We start from the raw sequence: 26,386 nt of genomic DNA, 5'->3' as shown, positions 1-26,386 counted from the left end.
ATAAACTTAAAATTCCCCCTCCCCCAAAGCCCACCTGTCATTAATTTCCCTCAACTAATATCTTTCCATAGAAATATTATATTATAAAAAAAATAATAATTCCCCTGTCAACTTCGTGAATCGCACACTACTCCGGCAAATTACACAATTCCCACGAAAACCCTTCTAAACATGGGGAGGGCTTATTAATGTCGATCGTGTGTGTCATTATATTTTTGTTCGTCACTGTAATATAAGAACCACAGCAGCAGCGGACATTTCAAATGTCATGTGCCTCGTGAAATTCTGTTGAAAGCTTAACACATGTGATTGCCCGGTCCGTCCAATTCTGAATATCCGCATTAGATGAACTTTTTTTTTTCTTTAGAATAGTTTAACATCAAATGCAGAAATGAAAAAAAAATCAATCGACATGAGGAAATTGTTGAAATTCCAAAAGCCAATCGATTGCATTCTGAATGGAGAGGTGTTGCTGTTTTCAAAACTACGACAACTAATTGAATTGTTTAATGCGAGGAAATGATTGATTATCTTGATTTCAAATGCAAAAATTTTTTTCATTAAAGAAATATTTTCAATATTTTATGAATGGAATTTATTTTAAAATATATATTGAGTGAAGAATTGAAATTTTGAAAGTGATCTGTTTTGATATGAAATTAAAATTTAAAATACCAAAACTAGATGCATTAAAAATATCTGCAGATATTTTTTTTCTTATTTTTAAAAGACATTTAGGACCCTGAAAGTTCAAATAACATTTTCGATATGCCAAAAATTTAATTAAAAACAAAAAAAATAAATAAATAAATAAAATAAATAAAAATATTGAAATTGTAAAAATTACTAAAAATTCAATAAAAACCATGAAAGCAAACTGACTTCTAACAAAGGGCTTAGTTCGGAATAAAATTTATGAAAACAATTCTCAAATAAGCCGTAGGTAAAGAGACAATATCACAAGATATCTGTAGGTCATCCGGCAATTTTAGATAATTCACTGAAAACAATGTGACGAATTCGGACTAACTTTTCGAAAACTTGACCCATAAATCCTATTAAGACCGAATTTTCAACTATTTTTCCCCCTCGAAGTAAATTCAGATACCCAAATTTCGAGTAGTGAAATAAGTGACTAAGTGATTGAGACTCAACGTCCAGATGAAACGGCTGAGTGTCAGTAATAAGAATTATTTTCTGGAAATTCGCACTAAAAAGGTGCGAAAAGTACTAAGAGTACTAAATTTGGAAGTAAAAGTACTAAAATTAAATATTTTGTATTGAACAAACGGTATGAACTAAAATTCGGAAATGTGGAATGAGACTCACTGATGGAGTGTAGGATAGACGTACCAAAGGAATTTTGGAAATTTGAACTTTAAGGTTACGAAAAGTTTTAAACTGGTACTAAAGATCTAAAATGGTACCATTGGGTATTATGTGAAGGAATTGAGCAAAAAAAAAAAAAAAAAACAAGTAAAAAAATATCGGTCGGTTTTGCCGACAGAGGGAATATCCTTCAGCCAATGTTCAATTATTTAAAAAAATTTTGACTATTCAATATTCAAATGTTTCTCCAATATGCAGTAGGTTCCGAAGGAATGGGCCAATATTGGCCATTTCATATCGGACCTAAAAAAATTAGGATATAAATATTGTGACGTGCTAGGTTGGACTGTGTTGTGTTCATGGAAATATCGGGATGTACCAAGTCTTGAATGGAATCGGATGTCAATTTCGCTTTTTATGAGCATCATGAATATTCAAAGTCTTCACAACGAATTTTTTGTTAGTGGAAATAAAGGGATGTGTGAAATACAAAGAGAACATGATGCCTATTTCGGATTTATAAACGTTTTGGTTATTCAAAACTGTGACCCTTTGTGGGGGAGGTACCAGAAGAAGTGGACCGATATACTCCATCTTAACACCAGAGCTTGGGCTAATAAAATGATTGGCATGTGTGAAATTTGATGGCAATCGAACTCTTACATCACATTTTATAAGGGTTGTAATTATTCCAAATTTTTTGTGGGGGAGGTACTTGAAGGAGTTAACCGATATTGTCCATTTTTACACCTGACCTAGCAGTGAGGCAAATATTAGGATATGCAAAGTTGCAGCAAAATCGATTTATCCTTTCCCTTTCTGTGAAAAAAATTTATTTTTGGGAAAATTTCGACCTTTTGTGGGGGAGGTACCAGAAGAAGTGGACCGATATATTCCATGTTAACTCCGGATCTTGGGTTCATGAAAATATTAGGATGTTTTTTTTTTAGAGTTTTAATTAATTAAATTTTTTAGAGTTTTAATTAATTAAATATTGACCCTTTGTGGGGGAGGTACTTGATGGAGTGGGCCGTAATTGTCCATTTTCACAACTGACCTAGCAGTGACGCAAATATTAGGATTTGCAAAGTTGTAGCAAAATCGGCTTAACACTTCTCTTTCTGTGCAGAAAATGATTTTTTCTAAAAATTTCTACATTTTGTGGGGGAGGTACCAGAAGGAGTGGTAGGAGTGCCCATCTCCGAACTCGATCTAAGTTTGACAAAAAATATTACGACGTACTAAGTTAGGACCAAATGGAATGCTCCCTTCGAGAGTTATCGTGCGCACCAGCCAGACTGACACAGATGGGCATCGCTAGATCGACTCCAAATGTTCTGAAACGGATTTGGTCCAAAGGTCCAAAACCGTTATTTCGACTGGGCACCGTATTTTGACCGTATCAAATGATATATACCCTCTGTAGCCATATGGCTGAGGGTACAATTAAAATTTGGTATGAGAATCAAAAATGGACAGTAAGTTTGATATATGAAAGAGGTTTTGGAAATGTGTACTATAAATGTACGAAAAGTACTAAATGGTACTAAATGTTGAACAATTTGGTTTTGGGGTGAACGGATGAAGATGGAATTTCGAAATTTTGTATTGGGGTCCCTGTTGGTGGTAGGTTTGTGATAAAGAGGTGGTTTTGGAAATGTGTACAACAAGTGTACGAAAAGTACTAAATAGTACTATATTTGGTACAATTTGGAATTGGGTGAGTAGATAGTTCTTGGAAACTGAAATTTTGTATTAGGGTCGCTGCTCTTATGTAGCATGGGCATATGAAAGTGGTTTTTGAAATGTGTACCAAATTGTACAAAAAGTACTAAATGGTACTTTATTTGGTATTGGGTAATGGGATAGAGATACAATTCTGAAATTTGAGATTTAGATTACTGATGGTATCTGTGTGTTTTGGAAAAGGGTACCAAGTGTGCGAACTGCCCTAAATGGTACTAAATTTTGAACATTTTGGTTTTGGGGTGAACGGATAAAGCTGTAATTTGGAAATTTTGTATTGGAGTCCCTGTTGGTGGTAGATTTGTGATAAAGAGGTTATTTAGGAAATGTGTACTACCCGAAAGTACTAAATTTTATCATATTTGGTACAATTTGGTATTAGATGAGCAGATAGTGCTTGGAATCTAAAATTTGGTATAAGGGTCGCTGTCCGTATGTAGCCTGATCATATAAAAGTGGTTTGGGATATGTGTACTATAGGTGTTCGAAAAATACTGGCATTGGCATTGGGTGATAAATAGAGATAAAATTCTGAAATTTGACACTTATATTACTGATGGTATCTGGGATTGGGTTAAGGGATAGGGCTGAAATTCTCAAATTTGATTGAGGTATTTGGATTTTAGATATGGTGGTGGTTGTGGAAATTTGCATATAATTGTGCGAAAAGTACCAAAAATACTAAATATTTATTGGGTGAAGGAATAAAGCTGAAATCCTGAAATTTGATGTTTAGTTTATTGATGGTATCGGTATTTGAGATTGGACATTGTTTGGAAATGTGTCCTTTATTTTACGGAAAGTACTAAATGGTACTAAATTTCGTATTAGGTTAAGGAATAAAACAGAAATCCAGAATTTTTACATAAAGGTCATTGTTGGTTTCTGAGGTTGAGATATGTGGAGGTGGTTTTGGGAAATATTTTGAAGGTAGTTTCGGAAAGGTGTACTAAGTTTGCGCGCTGTACTAAATGGTACTCAATTTGGAACAGTTTGGTTTAGGATGAAATTTGGCGGTGGTTTGAAAATGTGTCCTATATTTGTACGAAAATTACTAAATGGTTCTAAACTCTTTAAAAAATCCATGTTTATTTAGTCCTTGAAAATATTCTTTAAAAAATCCACGTTTATTTAGTCCTTAAAAAAATACTTCAAAAAAATCCACGTTTATTTGGTTGAAGTTTAGAAGACTAAGAATATCACAATGATAATACCGAAGATACATAAAAACAAGGATAGGCTGAGAGAACACTGACGTCAACAGCAAATCGGAACGTTCAACGTTCTGACTTCTTCTGATTGAATTTCACTTATCTGGTACTCCATAGAAAATGGTACAGATTAACAAAATTATAATAATTAATTTTCAAACTTAGTAGCTCCTAATATTTGAAAGTCCCAAATAATATTAAAATATGGAAAATACCGACCCACTCCTCGAAGTGTGAATTTTTTTAGTCACCTCCAGGCATAGAGTAATAACAATTTCTTAAAAAAGTACTTATATCTACTAATAAGCATAATTTTTACACTACGAACTTACCATTTACAACTTTTTCAGTTACAATCTCAAGGGGTTCTTCAACATTCATTATAGCGGCCATTGTAGAAATATCACCTGAAATAATAGAAAACGGAATAAATTAATTTTTCAAAATTTTGTTCGTTGTAATAGTAATGTAGTTTATTTTTAATTTTGAAATAATGTGAAAACACCGTATATTACAGATTCTCTGAGATTTTTAAAAGAAACGCTAGAAATCTCAGAGAACAGATACTCTCAGAGGGCAAATCAGTCACATATTATACATATCTCTCAGAGCTCATCTATTCCATCCTCTAAAATATTCTACACATACAAAACCCTCGAGATGTAAGTATTGTAAATATTGGGATGTATGAAAGTTGAAGAGAATTAAAAGTTTGACCCGTTGTGGGAAAGGTACCATAAGGAATGCTCCGACATATTTCATCTTCATACCAGGTCTTGTATTGATAGAAATATTGAGATGTACCAACTTTGAAAAAAAAAAAAAAACAAATGCTCATTTCAAGTTTTACAAACTTCATGGCTATTCAAATTGTTCTGGGGAAGGTATCAGAAAGGGTCGACCGATAACTATCTATTATCTTCACGCCAGATCTTGTGTAGATAAAAATATTGTGATGTGTAAAATTTAAAGAGAATCTAATGCTTATTTTGAATTTCATGGGGGGATATAATTATTCAAAAGTCCGGACCGTTGTGGGGAAGGTACAAGAAGGAGTGGTGCAATATATTCCATCTTCACATCTGGTCTTGTATTGATAGAAGTATTGGGGTGTGACGAGTTTAAAAATAACCAGATGATTATTTTGCTTGTATGAGCTTATATTCACCCTATGTGAGGGAGGTATTAGAAGGATTCGTCCGATATATCAAATCTTCACACCAGATATTGAATTATCAAAAATGCTGGGATATGTGACATTTAAGAGAATCTGATGTTTATTTCGCTTTTTAAGAGAGTTATAATTGTTCAATATTCTGAACCGTTGTGAGAGAGGTACCAGAAGTACTGGTCCGATATATTCCATTTCTACGCCTGATCTTGTGTTGGTTCAAATGTTGCGATGTGTGAAATTTGAAAACAATCGGACTCCTTTATTACATCTTATAACAGTCATAATTATTCCAAATTTTGACACTTTGGGGGGAGGTACCTAATGGATTGGATCGTTATTGTCCATTTTCACACCTGACCTAGCTCTAATGCAAATATTAGGATTTGCAAAGTTGGAGCAAAATCGGATTATCTTTTATCTTTCTAAGCAGTAAAATATTTTTTTTTTTCGATCTTTTGGGTGGAGGTATCAGAAGGGGTTGATCTATGTTGCCCATATCCGATCACGATTTAAGTTGGATAATAATTTTACGATGCACCAATTTTGGTCGAAATCGTATACTTCTTTCAAGAGTTATCATACGCATCAGCCAGGCTGACAGATAGACGGACAGACGTCGCTAGATCGACTATAAACGTCCCGAAACGGATTTGGATTTCTAAGAGATCTAGGGTCTAAAACAGTTATTTCAAGGAGGCACGTTTTGGTCGTATCAAATGGTATATACAACACGATGCGAGCCTTACAACGATTCGAAATATAAAGCAGTGGCTTTGTACTGAAGTTTCGTTTTTTGTGGATCCTCATCACCTTTGCCGATCAGCTATATCGGTTTACCTTTAGAAATAGACTCCACACGATTCGATCGAAGGTACCGATTGTGACGTGTTTGTATACTATTTACAACGGCTTCGGCCATAATTTATATAGGGCTAAAATTCTGATATTGGGTATAAGGGTCGCTAATGAGATGTAGAATAGATGTACTAAAAGTTTTCGGAAATTATAAAGTCTTAAAAACGCTAAAGTTAGTAGTAAAAGTATTAAAAATCAATGAATTTGCTATAATTTTATGAGAATTAAAATTTGGGAAAAAAAGGAGGTGGTTTTGGAAACGGGTAAAAGTATGGCCCAATCTGGTTTGGACGAATGCATAAAGGTGGAATGTAAAAATATAGTATAGAAAGATATCGTTCTGGAAATGCGTACTATAAAAAGTTCAAAAAATACTCAATGACACTAAATTTGATAAAGCTACACCCTAGGATTGTGAATATTGTTATATGGGTCACTGTGAGCGAGTAGCGTTTAGATAATTAGGTGAATTCGAAAATCGGTACTATGACTACTTTCGCATCAAAAAATTCGATTAATATGAATTCTTTTTTCCGCATACCAAGTACCAGCCTTACGCTAGTCCTTTATATATCCTCTGTAGGCTGAGAATAGAGAAATTGCCCCAAAAACTTCGGTAAAATTTCTGATAGCCTCTTGTTCTATATGGAGATTATCTATAAAGAGAAAATACTTTTTACAGATAAATACGATTTCATAAAAGTTTCGCAGCCCTTAAAATATTGATCTTTTTCTATTCAGTTTTTGCGTACAAAAATATAAACCTCCACCTGTTTCGGGCACCTTGCACTTTATTCATCTGGGTCAATTTTTATGTAAAGATTTTATTTTATTTTTCCAACTCCTTTCTCACAAAAAAAAACCCCTCCAATTAAATGGGAATCACATTGAAGCGACAACAAAAACCACAGCTAACCTTAAGTACTCGATAAAGATAATGATGGCTGTGGTGTGGCGTGGCGTGAAAAAAGTGTTTTTGAGGTAATAAATCATTTTTCGCAAGACCTACGCAAAATGGACCAAAATGGATTGGCGAAAAACAGTTACTTTTTCTTCTTCTTCGTATGGCCAAATGGGTTATTAATGCCGCCATGCCCTGCCATCCAACGTCCCCATGATATGCCGCCTCGACTTGCGTTTTGCATCATTTAATAACCATAATCAGTGGAATAACTTCTGTGTATCGCATTAGGGGGGCAGCAGCAGCAGGCAACACGCAATGGCAAGAAATAAAAAAGTATCGCCCGTAATGGGCAGGAGAAGAAATTGGAGTAGGATTTTTTCTGAAATCTCTTCTTTTATATTTTTAGTTTAACTGGTGTGAGATTATTTTACAACGTGTAATTTGTACATTTTGCAAGAAAAGGGGAGATAATTTTAATTGAAGTACCAGTTTCTGCATCGACAATCGACAGCGGGATGAATTTTTATTTTTTTTCAAAATTTTGGGATTGCAATTTGAAATTATTCTTAGGTCATGGCTCTTGTTAAATTAAATTCTCAAAAAATTAAATTATATTCTCAAAAAAAAAAAAAAAAAAAAAAAAAACGAAAACTAAAAAAAGAACAACAACAAAAGAACAATAATTTTTCGAATTAGAAAATTGCTTCAGCGTCTAATTGAAAGGTCCCTATGGGATGCCTCCTCACTCCATAAAAAAAAACAAACAAAAAAGGTGTAAGTTCGGCCGTGCCGAACTTTGAATACCCTCCACCATTTGGTACAAATTTAACAATTTTCAAAAAAAAAAAATAAATAAATAAATAAAATCCGTTAAAAATTCTTTAAAAATCTTAAAAATACAGAATGTACCCGTATATTAGGGTCTATACGACGACGTGGTCCTGCATAGGCAACTTTTGTCACAAGCTATTACAATATTCAAATGCGAAACTTAAAAAAAATCGATTTATAATGTAGCTAAAATCATCAAAATACCGAAAATGATCGTGTTTACTTGCCAAAGAGGTCTGCTGAAAATGGGCACCTTAGGTTGGCCACCAGATCTCCAGCGCCGGCCATGGTGTGGATGTGGGCCGCCATAACAGACGATGTTCGCTCTCCGCTCGTATTAATCGACTGTGGCATCAGAATAATTGCCGAATATTATCGCGAAAATATTCTGAAGGGTATATTAAAACCTTTGGCACGCAAACATTTTGGCCGTAGACCTTGGACATTTCAACAGAACTTAGCACAATCGCACTCAGCACGCGCCACCCAAGAATGGTTACAAAATGAGGATCCCCGCTTCATTTCCGCTTCCAGCGCACAATGGCCAGCCACCAAAATCTCCGGATACCAATCCGTTGGAGAATTGTGTCTGGAGTATTTTGGAATGGAAGGTTGCCACGAAAAAATATCAAAGTGTCGATCACCTCAAGCAATCGCTTCGCCGGGAATGGGCCAAAATACCGCAGAGCAACATTCGGGCAGCGTGTGACGGTTTCATTGGCCATTTACAGGCCATAATTCGTGCCAAAGGTAACCAATTCGAACAAATCTAAACTTATTCTAAAATTTGATGCTATTTCCGAACATTTTTGCTTCCATTCAAAAAAAAAAAAAAAAAAAAATTAAAAAAAATGTAAAAATTATGGCGTATGATTTTTTTGCAGTTTTTTTATCTCACCCTGTATGTTAAGTACAAATATTATTAAAGTGATGTTAAGGAATTGACTGCGGTTTAGGGTCCGATCCCACATTTTATGTTCACTTTATTTTACTAATGACACAAATCAAATATCAAATTACCTTTCCCAAGAAAAAAGCCCTGAAATATTCAATTTAATGCGAAAATTCTGTGTAAATTTTAGCCAGTCATTTAATTTACTATTGCACTGACCGATGGAGGCAACCTCCAATGCCCTTGTCTAATATTGTGAGTTTGTGTGTGAATATGTGTCGGAAAACATAATGGTGGCATTGGCAACGGCAATTGGCGCCACAAATCAGATTTTAACCGCATCAAATGATAACACAGGTCTACAACTTTTACCCAAACATTAATGATTTAATTTCGTACGGTATACCATAAATAACGTCATTGAAAAATATTCTTTAAAAAATCCACGTTTATTTGGTCCTTGAAAAAAATATTCTTTAAAAAATCCACGTTTATTTGGTCCTTGAAAAAAATATTCTTTAAAAAATCCACGTTTATTTGGTCCTTGAAAAAAATATTCTTTAAAAAATCCACGTTTATTTGGTCCTTGAAAAAAATATTCTTTAAAAAATCCACGTTTATTTGGTCCTTGAAAAAAATATTCTTTAAAAAATCCACGTTTATTTGGTCCTTGAAAAAAATATTCTTTAAAAAATCCACGTTTATTTGGTCCTTGAAAAAAATATTCTTTAAAAAATCCACGTTTATTTGGTCCTTGAAAAAAATATTCTTTAAAAAATCCACGTTTATTTGGTCCTTGAAAAAAATATTCTTTAAAAAATCCACGTTTATTTGGTCCTTGAAAAAAATATTCTTTAAAAAATCCACGTTTATTTGGTCCTTGAAAAAAATATTCTTTAAAAAATCCACGTTTATTTGGTCCTTGAAAAAAATATTCTTTAAAAAATCCACGTTTATTTGGTCCTTGAAAAAATATTCTTTAAAAAATCCACGTTTATTTGGTCCTTGAAAAAAATATTCTTTAAAAAATCCACGTTTATTTGGTCCTTGAAAAAAATATTCTTTAAAAAATCCACCTTTATTTGGTCCTTGAAAAAAATATTCTTTAAAAAATCCACGTTTATTTGGTCCTTGGAAAAAATATTCTTTAAAAAATCCACGTTTATTTGGTCCTTGGAAAAAATATTCTTTAAAAAATCCACGTTTATTCGATGTCCTTGAAAAAAATATTCTTTAAAAAATCCACGTTTATTTGGTCCTTGGAAAAAATATTCTTTAAAAAATCCACGTTTATTTGGTCCTTGGAAAAAATATTCTTTAAAAAATCCAAATTAATTTGGTCCTTGGAAAAAATATTCTTTAAAAAATCCACGTTTATTTGGTCTTTGGAAAAAATATTCTTTAAAAAATCCACGTTTATTTGGTCCTTGGAAAAAATATTCTTTAAAAAATCCACGTTTATTTGGTCCTTGGAAAAAATGTTCTTTAAAAAATCCACGTTTATTTGGTCCTTGAAAAAAATTCCCCCTTAGCTCTCCTCTTCAATATTACCCCTCCCTTATCATTTTTTTTCAGCAAAATCTAAAACTGATTTTCGGTTTTCTGTAGCTTAGTGTAGTTACATTGAAACTATTAAATTACAGCAATTTTATTTTTCTCCAATTGATTGTTTCTAACAATCGAATTTTTTTGTTTGCCATGCCACTCAATCAAGTCACTCGATCGTCAGTGTCTCAATTTAATTTTGACATCACTGATGTAAACAAATTTGATGGTTGGCTGTTATTGTTGTTATTAGCATTTTTGTGATGTTTGTTGTTGTATTGCGAGATGTCAATTTGTTTTTGGAAAATTGTATTAAATCTTGAAAACTTTTTTTAAATATGCCACAAAATTACTCCATTAAATGTATTTTATTTGACGAATTTTTCATTACGATTGCTATCAAATTTCCCTAGAATTACGACTACTCCAAGTTATTTTTCTATTTCTTCAAGTTAAATTATTTTTTTTGTTTCAACTTCTAAGAAAACCAAATGGTGTGCTAACAACACGTAATGCACGATAACATATCGAAAACAAAATACAAAGACAATAAAAACAAATGGCCACATAGCCAAAACAAGTCATAACAAAGGTAAAAAAAACGTAGAAAAAAAACCTGGCCATAAATAAAATCACATTTTCTGATAATATCAGCCAGGGAAGAATGGTTCCACCACTCCTACTTCTTGAGACGATATGAGCGTAGCAGCAGCTCATATAATCAAAATTCTACAAACTTCTGCATGAGTTTCAAATACGCGCGCGAAATAATCATCAGGAGGGTCCAAAAACCGTAAATAAGGAAAGCTACTTTCATTGGCAAAGGAAAAAAAAAGGAAAAATAAGGTTTATGGAGGCTAATTAATGCCCTATGGCTTCAGGCGAACAATTTTATAAAAAAATTATGAAATGAAGATATAAAAATATATTTTTTAAAGGACCTTCCAAGGACCAAATAAACGTGGATTTTTTAAAAAATACTTTTTCAAGGACCACCCACAGACGTGGATTTTTTAAAAATATTTTTTCAAGGACCAAAAACAAGGCGTGGATTTTGTAAATTTTTTTTCGAGGTCCACCAACAGACGTTTATTTTTTAAAAATATTTTTTCCAAGGACCACCGACAGACGTGGATTTTTTAAAAATATTTTTTCGAGGACAACCAACAGACGTGGGTTTTTTGAAAATATGTTTTTCCAAGGACCACAAACAAGGCGTGGATTTTATAAAAATATTTATTTCAAGGACCACCAACAGACTTGGATTTTTAAAAATATTTTTTCAAGGACCTTCAACAGACGTGGATTTTTTAAAGAATATTTTTTCAAAGACCTTTAACAGACGTGGTTTTTTTAAAGAATATTTTTTCCAAGGACCAAATAAACGTGGATTTTTTAAAGAATATTTCTTCCAAGGACCAAACAAACGTGGATTTTTTAAAGAATATTTCTTCCAAGGACCAAACAAACGTGGATTTTTTAAAGAATATTTTTTCCAAGGACCAAATAAATGTGAATTTTGTAAAGAATATTTTTCCAAGAACCAAATAAACGTGGATTTTTTAAAGAATATTTTTTCCAAGGACCAAATAAACGTGGATTTTTTAAAGAATATTTTTTCCAAGGACCAAATGAACGTGGATTTTTAAAAAATATTTTTTCCAAGGACCAAATAAACGTGGATTTTTAAAAAATATTTTTTCCAAGGGCCAAATAAACGTGGATTTTTAAAAACTATTTTTTTAATGACCACCAACAGACGTGGATTTTTTAAAAATATTTTTTTCAAAGACCAAATAAACGTGGATTTTTTAAAGAATATTTTTTCCAAGGACCAAATAAACGGGGATTTTTTAAAAATATTTTTTCCAAGGACCAAATAAACGTGGATTTTTAAAAAAAAATTTTCCAAGACCAAATAAACGTGGATTTTTTAAAAAAAAATTTTTTTCCAAGGACCAATGAAACTTGGATTTTTGAAAATATTTTTTCCAAGGACCAAATAAACGTGGATTTTTTTAAAGAATATTTTTTTCAAGGATCAAATAAACGTGGATTTTTTAAAGAATATTTTTTTTCGAAGAACCAAATAAACGTGGATTTTTTATGGAATATTTTTTCCAAGGACCAAATAAACGTGGATTTTTTAAAGAATATTTTTTTCAAGGACCGAATAAACTTGGATTTTTTAAAGAATATTTTTTCCAAAGACCAAATAAACTTGGAATTTTTAAAAATATTTTTTCAAGGACCACCAACAGACGTGAATTTTTTAAAGAATATTTTTTCCAAGGACCAAATAAACGTGGATTTTTTAAAGAATATTTTTCCAAGGACTAAATAAACGTGGATTTTTTAAAATATAATTTTTTCCAAGGACCAAATAAACGTGGATTTTTTAAAGAATATTTTTTCCAAGGACCAAAAGACATGGATTTTTTCAAAAACGTTTTTTCCAATTACCACCAACAGACGTGGATTTTTTAAAAATATTTTTTCCAAGGACCAAATAAACGTGGATTTTTTAAAAATATTTTTTCCAAGGACCAAATAAACGTGGATTTTTTAAAAATATTTTTTCCAAGGACCAAATAAACGTGGATTTTTTAAAAATATTTTTTCCAAGGACCAAATAAACGTGGATTTTTTAAAAATATTTTTTCCAAGGACCAAATAAACGTGGATTTTTTAAAAATATTTTTTCAATGACTAACACCGACGTGGATTTTTTAAAAATATTTTTTCCAAGGACCAAATAAACGTGGATTTTTTAAAAATATTTTTTCCAAGGACCAAATAAACGTGGATTTTTTAAAAATATTTTTTCCAAGGACCAAATAAACGTGGATTTTTTAAAAATATTGTTTCCAAGGACCTTCAACAGACGTGGATTTTTTTAAAATATTTTACCAAGGACCAACACGGTATGGATTTTTAAAAATATTTTTTCCAAGGACCTTCAACAGACGTGGATTTTTTCAGGAATATTTATCAGGAATATTTTTTTCAGGGTCGTGCAGACCAATCAGCTTATTTCGCTCTTATTTCGCTTTTAAGTTCTACTGTAGGGTATCTAGAAATCTACAACTGATCCAAGCCCACCATCGATCATTATTTATTGCCATTTTCGTTGTTAATTCTTGCAACATTTATGTTCAATGTTCGATGGTAATTCAGTAACTACAACAACCATAATTCGCAATTAGAATTATAATTGATTCAATGAACAACATTTATGCAAGACATTAGAGAGACCATTTCGCCAGCCATTGTAACACCCCACTCACGGACACGTTTGAACACTACGTACTCGAGTCGAGTCGTCAATAGTCCAATTGCCCAGCCCCCTCATCGTTCTACCATGTGAGAGAGCTATGTGATGATGAACGATGTTCGGTTAGATAGCCACCAGAGTGCTTCTACTTGTCGTTCCTCATTCGTACGTACTGGGGCGAACACTTGTTTTGCATTTTAAGCCAATTCGCTGGGAGTTAGTTGGCGGACAAGCGGCTAACAAGCGGCTAACAAGCAATGGCCATAAACAATAAACAAAATGCATTTGTAATAATAACAACAATACACAAAAAGTTAACAACAAATTGGAGCACGTGCAAATTATGGCGAAGAAATGCACTTCTATGAGTCAGGGTTGCCAGATATATTTAATAAAACAAAAGATTCATCAACGGCCAGACGAAACGGCTCAAACTAGAATCTTGAAATTTTGGGTGAGGTTCGAAATTTCAAGGTCCAAAGGTCTCAGATAAAGCTGAGGTTTTGAAAATTCGTACTAAAACGGTACAAAAAGTACTAAAAGGTACAAAATATGGTGCCATTTGTAGTTGAAGAACCAGTAGAGCTAGAACTACTACATTTTGAATGGGGTTCACTGATGAAGTATATTATTGATGAACCAAAGGGTACGAAAAGTACCCAAAGGGTAAATAAATGTAGAGGTAGATACGTGAAATTTGTAATTGAAATCAAGGTTGAGCAGTTGGGTTGATGTAGAGAGGTAGTTTTGGAAGTGTGTACTCTGTATACGAAAAATACTAAACGGTACTAAATTTGGTGCAAGTTGAATTTGGAGGAACAAATGGGGGCTGCAATCCTGAAATTTAAAGTTAATATTACTGACGGAGTGTAGATAGTTTTCGAAAATTGTACTTATGTGCGTAAAATGTACTAAATCGTACTAAATTTGGTAAAATTTCGAATTGGGTGAACCGATAGAGTTAGAATACTGATATTTGGAAATCATATTACCATTGCATTGTAGGACTGAGTTATGTCGGTAGTTTCGGAAATACGAACTTATGTGTACTACATTGTAGAGATGGAGTCCTCAAACTTGGAATTAAGATAAGTGTTGAGATAGGATTGAGATGTTGAAAATTGTACTGATATGCACGAAAGGTTCTAAATGGTAATAAACGATATTGAAAGGATACTACTTGAAATACGAAATTGGCACTGGAAATCTGAAATTTAGACTGAGGGTCTTTAATGTTGTGTGGATAGACAAACTAACGGGCTGTTCGGCTGGTGGTCCTTGAAAAAATATTCTTTAAAAAATTTTCTTTAGTCGGCTTGAGGTGCTTGAAAAAATCTATTCTTTAAAAATCCACTTTTCTTGGGCTGGAGGTCCCTGAAAAACATTCTTTAAAAATCCACGTTTGTGGAACTTTTGGTACTTGAAAAAATATTCTCAAAAAATCGAAGATTTAGGTCTTTTGGTTCTTGAAAAAATATTTCAAAAATCGAAGTTTCTGAGCCTTTTGGTCCTTGAAAAAATATTCTCTAAAAAATCCTTTTGGTCCTTTAAAAAATATTCTTTAAAAATCCATGTTTCTGAGCTCTTTGGTCCTTAAGGAAATATTCTTTAAAAATCGATATTTTTGAGAATTTGGTCCTTGAAAAAATGTTTTTTTTTTTTTATTGTTTGTTCGGCTGGAGGTCTTTGAAAAAATATTCCTTAAAATACCCACGTTTCTGGGCCTTTTGGTTCTTGAAAAAATATTCTTTAAAAATCAACATTTCTGGTACTTTTTCCTTGAAAAAATATTCTTAAAAAAAACCAAGTTTCTGGTCCTTTTTTGACCATGAAAAAATATTCTTTAAAAAATCCATAGTTCTGATCCTTTCGGTCCTTGAAAAAATATTCTCTATAAAATCCACCGTTCTGATCCTTTCGGTCCTTGAAAAATATTCTCTATAAAATCCATCGTGCTGATCCTTTCGGTCCTTGAAAAAATATTCTCTATAAAAACCACCGTTCTGATTATTTCGGTCCCTGAAAAAATATTCTCTATAAAATCCACCGTTCTGATCCTTTCGGTCCTTGAAAAAATATTTTTTAAAAAATCCACCGTTCTGATCCTTTCGGTCCTTGAAAAAATATTCTTTAAAAAATCCAAGTTTCTGGGCCTTTTGGACCTTAAAAAATATTCTTTTAAAAATCCACGTTTCTGGGACTTTTGGTCCTTGAAAAAATATTATTTAAAAAAATCCAAGTTTCTGGGACATTTGTTCCTTAAAAAAATATGCTTTAAAAAATCCACGTTTCTGGGACTTTTGGTCCCCGGAAAAAATATTCTTTTAAAAATCCACGTTTCTGGGACTTTTGGTCCTTGAAAAAATATTATTTAAAAAAATCCAAGTTTCTGGGACATTTGTTCCTTAAAAAAATATGCTTTAAAAAATCCAAGTTTCTGGGACTTTTGGTCCCCGGAAAAAATATTCTTTAAAAAATCCACGTTTCTGGGTCTTTTGGTCTTCGGAAAAAATATTCTTTAAAAAATCCACGTTTATTTGATCCTTGAAAAAATATTCTTTAAAAAATCCACGTTTATTTGATCCTTGAAAAAATATTCTTTAAAAAATCCACGTTTATTTGATCCTTGAAAAAATATTCTTTAAAAAATCCACGTTTATTTGATCCTTGAAAAAATATTCTTTAAAAAATCCACGTTTATTTGATCCTTGAAAAAATATTCTTAAAAAAACCACGTTTATTTGATCCTTGAAAAAAATACTCTTTAAAAAATCCACGTTTATTTGATCCTTGAAAAAATATTCTTTAAAAAATCCACGTTTATTTGATCCTTGAAAAAATATTCTTTAAAAAATCCACGTTTATTTGATCCTTGAAAAAATATTCTTTAAAAAATCCACGTTTATTTGATCCTTGAAAAAATATTCTTTAAAAAATCCACGTTTATTTGATCCTTGAAAAAATCCACGTTTATTTGATCCTTGGAAAAAATGTTCTTTAAAAAATCCACGTTTATTTGATCCTTGGAAAAAATGTTCTTTAAAAAATCCACGTTTTTTTGATCCTTGGAAAAAATATTCATTAAAAAGTCCACGTTTATTTGATCCTTGAAAAAATATTCTTTTAAAAATCCACGTTTCTGAGACTTTCGATCCGTGGAAAAGATTCTTTTAAAAATCCACGTTTGTGAGACTTTCGATCCTTAGAAAAGATTCTTTTAAAAATCCACGTTTGTGAGACTTTCGATCCTTAGAAAAATATTCTTTAAAAATCCACGTTTCTGAGACTTTTGGTCATTGAAAAAATATTCTTTAAAAAATCCACGTTTATTTGATCCTTGAAAAAATAGTCTTTTAAAAATCTACTTTTATTTGGTCCTTGGAAAAAATATTCTTTAAAAAATCCACATTTATTTGATCCTTGAAAAAAATATTCTTTAAAAAATCAACGTTTTTCTGGTCTTTCACAAAATATTCTTTAAAAATTCAGGCTATTGACATGTTTGTCTTTGAAAAAATCTATCAAAAAAATCCAAGCTTATTGATCTGTTGGTCCCTGACAAATTATTCTTTAAAAAATCAACTTTTGTTTTTTGAAAAAATGTTTTTTCACAAATCACAGTTCCCATCTCTGGCAGTTCTTCAAATGAATACATTTTCAAAATATGTTTATGTTTATGTCATTTGACCCCTTGGCCCATAGAACAGGTTTCTTCGGGACCAAAGTGTTTCTTATTGTCTAATATTACAAAAATGAGTACCAAAATCGTGATACGGAGATAATTGCCACACATTTCAAAACTGAAAGAATGAATTATGAAATGAAAATTAAGTAGCCATTATCTAAATAGGAACCAAATGGAATGAACTGACGTTTGGGCATTTGGTTTCCAATGCTGACTGCATTCATTGGAATTCGTTGCAATATTTTCAATTGAAAAAGCGGAGAGAAAAAAAAAAACAGAATTTGTTAACGAGTATTTTATTCAAATTTGTTTTGTTTGTTCTGTTGATAGAATTTATTTATGTTCAGCGTGACTACTGGACATTTTGTGTTGAGTTCATTCTGCACTGACGGGATACTAGAAAAAAAAAGTCGAAGAAAAAAAGAAAGATAGATGGATGGATGAATAGAGACCATAAATAAGTGTTAAGAATTCGTTTTTGTCATTCAACATTTAATTCACTTTAATGCCACTGCGAGGTGGAGGAGCTGGGAAGATGGAACTGCCACTGCTACTAAGCCATGGAGTGATAATAGTGCAGTGTCGTCTTCGCCTTCTATTTAATATTCACCGTTGACTGCAAGACATTTGAACACTTTTATTAAGAAATAAAATCGAAAACAAGTTCAGAATTTCTAATGACTACCAAATGATCAGAAGTCAGTGCTGCAGCTACATACATATGTGTATGTAAGTAGGGATGATAATCATTTAATCTGAAATTTTTAGTCTTCCACAGAGGACAATATTTGAAGAGAAAAATACATCATGGAAGTAACGCCGATAAAAATTTCCTCAATACAGAACTTTTCCAAATCTCTAAATGCCCAAGAGGTTGAGGTATTTTGTTCAAAATTCTTTGTTCAAAAAATTCCTCAACAGGTATCCAAATTGGCATCCCTAACTATTCAAAAAAAAATTACAACTTTTAGTTTTTCTTATAAGTCTAGTTGTCAATGGAACTGCTACCTCTGTCTATTTGCAACGATTTAATCGAGAGTTTTAACAACAAATATTAATGGCCGAAATGTGTTAATTTATATTGGCCACCAGAGGAGGCCATCATTTTTACCCACACTGAATAATTTTGAGACAGAAAACCATTTGAGTGCAGTTGGTGATTTTGTCAATTAATACAGTTTTTTTTTTTTTTTTTTTTTTTTGAGACACATCCTTAATCCTGGGGCACTGTGATTGGTTTATGAGCAAAACACAATAAAATCATGTTCATGACATGAATAATTGATGAATAGATCAAGGAAAGAGGTGAAAGGTATAAAAATACAGAAAGCGGAGAGGCAATATATATTCTATGGTAAAAACCGGTTTTTAACAAATATGTTTTCAGGTACATACCTAGGCGACTATTTTGTTAAATATTGGTTTGCAAAGGATTCTCCTATTTGTGGATTTTTAAAAAGGATGTTTCCAAAGCCTTTCCATCTTTCGATTTCTTAAAAATACTTTTCCATCGCTTCTATTTTAAATAATTAAAAGGAAGGGCCCGAGAAAAGTCCAAATAAAATTTTAGATTAATTTCAACGGTTCGTGTCTTGTACCGTCTCTCGTTACCGTGATACTGGTAGCGTAGCCCGACGTCGAGGAAGTGGAAGTGGACGGAAGAAAACAGCAACATCAGCAGAAATGATTCGAAAAGTAAAGAAGAGACTTGATCGAAAACCGTGTCGCAGTGGCCGAAAAATGGCTCGTGAGCTGAACATATCGCAATATTCCATTGGGCAAATATTGAAAAATGAGCTCGGGGTAAAGCCATTGAAATTCAAAAAAGTGCAAGAACTTACACCGCAACAGAAAGAAATCCACGTTTGTTGGTCCTTGGAAAAAATATTCTTTAAAAAATCCACGTTTGTTGGTCCTTGGAAAAAATATTCTTTAAAAAATCCACGTTTGTTGGTCCTTGGAAAAAATATTCTTTAAAAAATCCACGTTTGTTGGTCCTTGAAAAAATATTTTTTTAAAAAATCCACGTTTGTTGGTCCTTGAAAAAATATTCTTTTAAAAAATCCACGTTTGTTGGTCCTTGAAAAAATATTCTTTAAAAAATCCACGTTTGTTGGTCCTTGAAAAAATATTCTTTAAAAAATCCACGTTTATTTGATCCTTGAAAAAATATTCTTTAAAAAATCCACGTTTATTTGATCCTTGAAAAAATATTCGTTAAAAAATCCACGTTTATTTGATCCATGAAAAAAATATTCTTTAAAAAATCCACTTTTATTTGATCCTTGAAAAAATATTCTTTAAAAAATCCACGTTTATTTGATCCTTGAAAAAATATTATTTAAAAAATCCACGTTTGTTGGTCCTTGAAAAAATTATTCTTTAAAAAATCAACGTTTGTTGGTCCTTGAAAAAATATTCTTTAAAAAATCCACGTTTCTTTGCTTTTTGGTCCTTGCAAAAATATTCTGAGAGTATAAATTTCTGAATATCCCTTGTTTGGGTAGATCCTCCCTAATGTACATATTTTCTTTCAAAAATTTTCAATTGACGTTTGAGTGACGTTTGTATTGAATGACGGCTGCTGCTGCCGGTATTTTTTGCGCGATATCTTTGTGCGATTTTAAAATAACAAACATCTGTTTTGCAAATATTTTATAGATTTATTTGTGTTTTTTCCTCAGATTTTTTTTATTTATTTTTTTTTTGCTTATCTTTGCAAAAACTAGTTGGTGATGTTTTCATTTAGTATTTGACAGATTGAAAGATTGACAGACAGACATGAAGACTGACAAAACATGATGCCAGATGGGTGGTCTTTCAACATCAAAAAAAAAAAAATTACTGAAATTATTTTCAAATTATGGAAACCTCCAGCGGAATTTATTTTCAGAGATTGGTTGAAGTCATGGATGGTTCGGTGGAAAAGCGAGGAACTCTGGGCCCCAAACTTCATTGAGATTTCAAAACTTTTTTTCAGTGCCCAAACCAATATTTGATTTTAGTTATTGTTGTTTGTGTTTGGCTTTATTGGCTCGCAGCCGAACAATGTTGTATTGATTTTAGCTGTTATCTCTCTGCTTTAATTAGCATCTTCTTGCATGGCGGAGCATTTATTTGGTGGGTCATACTTCAGTGCCTCACAACTCGAACTTGTGTTTGCCAGGGTTTTTGTTGTTTTTGTTGTTTTGTGATTCCCCCTTAGCTCTATTGCTGCAGCCAATTGTTTGTTGTCTTCAGTTCGACGACCATTCATTCGTAAAATGAAGGTGTAAATATTTGTTTTGCTCTTCAAACTGCCAAAGATAGCCAGCCATTCGATTCTTCCATAGTTTGGGCTATTGTGGACATGTCCACCACATGCGCTGGCCGCCCAAGTGCTAAGTGGAAATTCTCTTTAACTCAGGTGTTAAAATTCAACAAATATTTATTATCAGCCAACAAAGACCTCGAGAGAAAAGCAAAGGTTTCAACAAACAAACAGACACACAACTACAACGGAGAATGTTAAGAATTAATTTAAATATTGATTAGGTTTTGGTTCGTCAATAATTTTTTTTGTGAAGTGTAAAGACAATAACATGGGCAACAATGGAACAATGAGCGAAGGGAAAGAATGAGATATAAGTGCGCAATTGCAAACAATCAGTAAATTTTGAGGGGACCTAATTTCTACTGAAAGTCTGCCCAAAAGTCGTACATACCTTCAAATTCAAAAGAGGGTAGTGAAATGACAGAATGGCTGACCGAGTATCAACGTCCGGACGAAACGGCTGAAGCTAGAATCTTGAAATGTTGCACTAGGGTCAGTCTTTGTGCATACAGGGTGAGATGAAAAAAAAAAAACTGCAACCAACTTCAGACTGCTGTCATTTCTAAGCCACTCGTCCGACAGCTTTTAAAATTATTCCAGTGACAGCTTATTATATTGCCTACAAGCGTGCAAAGGCATTTTGGTCGGAATTTTCCAGAAAAAAAGTTATTCGGAATGCAAGCGGAATATTGTGATTTCTTTATATTTGGCTGGAAAGCCACAAGTGGGTAAAAAATCCACGTTTATTTGGTTGGTGGTCCTAGAAAAAAATCCTTTAAAAATCCAAGATTTTTAAGCCTTTGGTCCTTCAAAAAAAAAATCTTTAAAAAAAATCCACGTTTATTTGGTGACGGTCCCAGACAAAAATCCTTAAAAAATTCAAGATATTTAACTCTTTGGTCCTCGAAAAAAAAATCTATTAAAAATCCACGTTTATTTGGTTGATGCTCCTAGAAAAAATCCTTTTCTTTTCTTTATATAAGGCTCCAGCATTTATATGTGAATAAATCTTTTGTGTCCCGTACCAATGCTCATTACAGGGCTACTAGTAGCGTAGCCCGACATCAAGGAAGTGGAAGACAGAGGAAACCAGCAACATCAGCAGAAATGCTTCGAAAAGTAAAGAAGCGACTTGATCGAAACCCGCGTCGCAGTGAACGAAAAATGGCTTGTGACTGGCTGAACATATTGCAATATTCTATTCCGCAAATATAGAAAAATAAGCTCGGGGTAAAGCCATTGAAATTCCAAAACTGCAAGAACTTGCACCGCAACAGAAAGAAAATAGACTCAAAAGAGCTAAGGAGTTGCTTCGCTTGGCCGAAAGTGGTGAGCTGCCGAATTTGGTTTTCTCCGATGAGAAAACATTCGTTGTCCAGCAGTTTGTAGACAAACGAACAAATGATCGCGTTTACTTGCCAAAGAGGACAGCTAAAAATGTGCACCTTCGATGGTTGGCTCCCAGAACTCAAACGCCGGCCATGGTGATGGTGTGGGCCGCCATAGCAGTTGATCGTCGCATTCCGCTCGTATTAATCGAACGTGGCATCAAAATGCCGAATATTTACGCGTAAATATTCTGGAGGGTGTACTATAGCCTTGAGCACGCAAACATTTTAGCCGCAGACCTTGGACATTCCAACCAGGCTCAGCAACATCGCACTTAGCACGCGCCACCAAAGAATGGTAACAAAATGAGATTTTTCGCTTTATTACCAGCGCATAATGGCCACCAAAATCTTCGGATACCAATCTGTTGGACTATTGTGTCTGGAGTATTTTGGAAAGCAAGGTTGGCACTAGAAAATACCAAAGTGTCGATCACCTCAAGCAAGCGTTTCGCCGGGAATGGGCCAAATTACCGCAGAGCAACAGTCGGGCAGCGTGTGACTTTTTCATTGGCCGTTTGTAGGCCATAATTCGTGTCAAAGGTGACCAATTCGAACAAATCTAAACTTATTCTAAAATTTGATGCAATTTCCGACATTTTTATACTATGGAGGATATATTAACATTGTCATTCCGTTTGTAACTCCTCGAAATACCCATGTCAGATCCAACAAAGTATATACTTGATCAGCGTAAAATTCTGAGTCGATTTAGTGATGTCCGTCTGTCTGTCCGTCTGTCTGTTGTAATCACGCTATCTTTCGAAAAAATTGAGATAGAAGGCTAAAATTTTGCACACATGTTTATTTTGCCAGTAGGCAGGTTAAGTTCGTAAATAGGCCATGTAGGTCCAGGTTTTCATATAGCCCCCATATAACGGTACCTCCCGATATAAGATATTTTGATGATTTTAGCGAATTTATTTACCGGAATTGTTTCGAATTTGGTATTTGAAGTTCGAAATGGATACTGCAGCCTAAGACAGAGAATTGTCTGTGCAGGTCCACGCCTTCGTATAGCCCCCCTATAACGGTTCCTCGCTATATTTGGTATTTTCATGATTTTAGCCACATACTGACCGGGGTAGTTTGAAATTATGTATTTGAAGTTCGTAATGGAAGCTACAGCCTGTGACAGAAAATTGTCTTTGCAGGTGCAGGTCTTCGCATAGCTCCGATATACGGTATTTTGATGTAATTAGATACATTATTCACCGTTTATTTCAAGTTTCGAATTTGAATATGATAATGGCCGATGACAACAAAGCCTATGTAGGTTCAAGTAATGGAGACCCCAATATAACTTCTATATTCGGTATTTTTAAGATTTTAACAAAAATTTTAACGGATTTTATTTTTTGAATATTTCTAAATTTGTTCCAAATAATGGAGGGTATTCAAAGTATGGCCCGGCCGAACTTACTGCTTTTTAACTTGTTTCAATCTTTTTTTTTTTTTTTTTTTTTTTTTTTGTTTTGAAAATAGTGCATTTTTTCTGTTTTCACAAACATTTCTTCATAATCCAGACTTTGAAATGGGACTTCCCCATTTTGGGGGAACTCTGATTTTATCAAAATAATGAAAAATTACAAATCCCTGGAACTTCACCACAAACTGAACCGCCACACTTTATCTGAACAGCATCCCGTCGCCAGACCACCATCGCCAGCTTTTGAAGCAGTCATCCAACCACAAATCTGCAATACCACCAGCCACTAAAATAAAAAACCACAAAAATAATAAACAATCGTTTTAGTCGTCGTCGGCCGTCGGTCGCCGTTCGTCGTTGTGATTTGAATGATTTGTTTTGTTTGCAAAAACGAAGAAAAAAAAATAATTAAATGTTTTGATGTTGTTATTGTTTTTATGGTTTGGTGATGTCGATCATTGGCAGAAAAATATTAAAACTGCCGCTGCTGCTGCTGTTGAATTTTTCATTTTGTTATTGTTGCTGCTGTTGTTAGTAGATGTTGTTATTATTGTTATTATTATTATTTGTTCAATTTGTTGATATTTGGCATCTGATTTGTTGTTTTGACTGCGCGTAAATATACATCGTTGCCATCAACGATCCACATTTATTTCAAATAGTTTTCCATTTGTTATTGGTCGTTGTTTTTTTTTTTTTGCCATAATCCATAGTTAATCGCCAACAGATGAAAACTTGAATACCATAACTTGGGTCGTTTCCATGAATAAAAAATGAAAAATATCAAATCAGAAATGATTGATGGATTAATGGGGGGTATTCTTTCAAACGAAATTTTCACAGTTTTAAAGGGATATTTTTTGAAATGTCATCTTTTCTATTTTGATACGGCCAAAATGGGTTAGACCCTAGGTCTTCTTCGACCAAATCCCTTTCAGCACTTTTTGGGGTCGATTTCGTCCGTTCGACCGACTGTCTGGCTAGTGCGCACGATAATTCTCGAAGGTAGTATCCGATTTGGTTCAAACTTGGCACATCGCACGATCCTGGATGAAGATGGAATATAGCGGACCATTCCTCCTCGTACCTATACAAGGGGTTAAAACTTTTAATAACAAAAAAGGCCCATAAAAGGCAAAATAAGTATATGATTGGTTTCAAATTTCAAGTATGCCTATATTTCTACCGCCTCAAGATCTGAAGTAGAGATGGGAAGTATCATAATTTGGAATAATTATGTCTCTCATAACATGCGAAAATTTTTGTTTAAAGATATTTTCCATCAAAAACAAATCCTTGCCTTTAGAGGTCATTTTATAAAGTCACACAAGTCATTCAATTAATTCGCTCCTCCTTTAGCTACACCCCAAAGTGGAAGAGACTTTCCCCTTTCACATGCGACAAACAAATGATAGGAACATTAATTTACGACACCTATCTTTTGTGTGGATTAATCAAAATCTTAATGGAGTTTCCTTCTCCAAAACAAATGACCATTTTGAAGATGCCATCATTTATTTGTTAGTGCTACTGTTCCGATGCAAAAATCTATTCCAACGCCTTATCTACAACATGTGCCTGCCACAGTCAGCAAATTTCTATGTGTGGCAATAGGAGATTTCCTCTTCATAAAGTGAAGGAAAGACTGGTTCTAAGCAGAGATGGATATTAAAGTATTGCCGGTTTCCGAATCAACTTTTGGAAAAAATGTGTCTCCCTCCATACGCAAACAATTTTGTTGAGGCTTTTAATACATCGTCCGTCATCTTCATGAAATGCAAGATTCTTAGGTAGGATTTCGATGTCAAAATTATTAAAAATATTAAATATTTTACATCAGTTGAACTCCCATCCCTGTAATTAATAAGAACGATTAAATCCAGTAGCTAGCTGATGTCGTTCGTTAATGCTTCCATAGACAAATTACCCAAAGATAGCGCACAGACATTGTAGCGACAAATATTCATGGAAATCTCAGGTATAAATTGCCATAATTTTTCAATATCCTATTAGGCGAAGAGAGAGAGGGAAGTTCGAATAGAAAAATAGGGAACAGTTTGTATTAAATATAAATATCTTTTTAGAAAAGTGTCAATAGAAAATATCACTAAAAAGAGAAATAGTTCTAAAAATACATCACAGAGGACATTTTCTAGGGAAAGAGTCCTTCATTAAAAAATATAACATTTACTGTAGAAAATATCCTCTAAGAATAGAAAAATTTTTCTACAGAAAATTAAAAATATAAAATTTAAACGGGACTGGTTTAAATTTTGAAAATGTGTACTACAAGTACACGAAAAGTACTAAATAGTACTATATTTAGGGTACAACTTGCTATTGAGTAAAAATATAGTGCTTTAAATCTGATATTCAGTATTAGGGTCGCTGTTTTGTGTATATTTGGTACTATTTAGTATTGGTTGAACATATAGTGCTTCACATCTGAAATTTGGTATTAGGGTCACAGTTCATGTGTAGCCTGGACATATGGAAGTAGTTTCGAAAATATGTACTATAATTGTACGAAAAATACTGAATGGTACTATATTTGATATTGAGTGACGAAATCGTCATAAAATTCTGAAATTTGATATTTAGATTACCGATGGTATATGTGTTTGAAATTTGTGTAAGAAAAGTACTAAATGGTACTAAATTAGTTATTGGGTAAAGGGATATAGCTAAAATTCACAAATTTGATATTAGATTCTTTGTTGATATCTGGAATTGAGATATGGTGGAGGTATGGAAATGTGTTCTATATTTGTGCGAAAAGTACTAAATAGTACTTAATTTGGTATTAGATG

At 33.1% G+C, this 26,386-nt stretch overlaps 1 protein-coding gene across 1 annotated transcript in view; it reads right to left on the bottom strand.

Annotated features, from left to right (window-relative positions):
- Window positions 1-26,386, bottom strand: part of LOC101900564 (bone morphogenetic protein receptor type-1B) — a 472,784-nt gene that overhangs the window by 208,988 nt on the left and 237,410 nt on the right. Inside the window, exon 2 of the mRNA XM_059125600.1 lies at window positions 4,619-4,693. Within this exon, the coding sequence (XP_058981583.1) occupies window positions 4,619-4,693 (75 nt within the window). The remainder of the gene's footprint in view (window positions 1-4,618; window positions 4,694-26,386) is intronic.

Source organism: Musca domestica, unplaced genomic scaffold, assembly GCF_030504385.1.
Source record: "Musca domestica strain aabys unplaced genomic scaffold, Musca_domestica.polishedcontigs.V.1.1 34, whole genome shotgun sequence".
Classification (NCBI taxonomy): domain Eukaryota; kingdom Metazoa; phylum Arthropoda; class Insecta; order Diptera; family Muscidae; genus Musca; species Musca domestica.
This window is presented reverse-complemented; position numbering and strand designations above follow the sequence as displayed.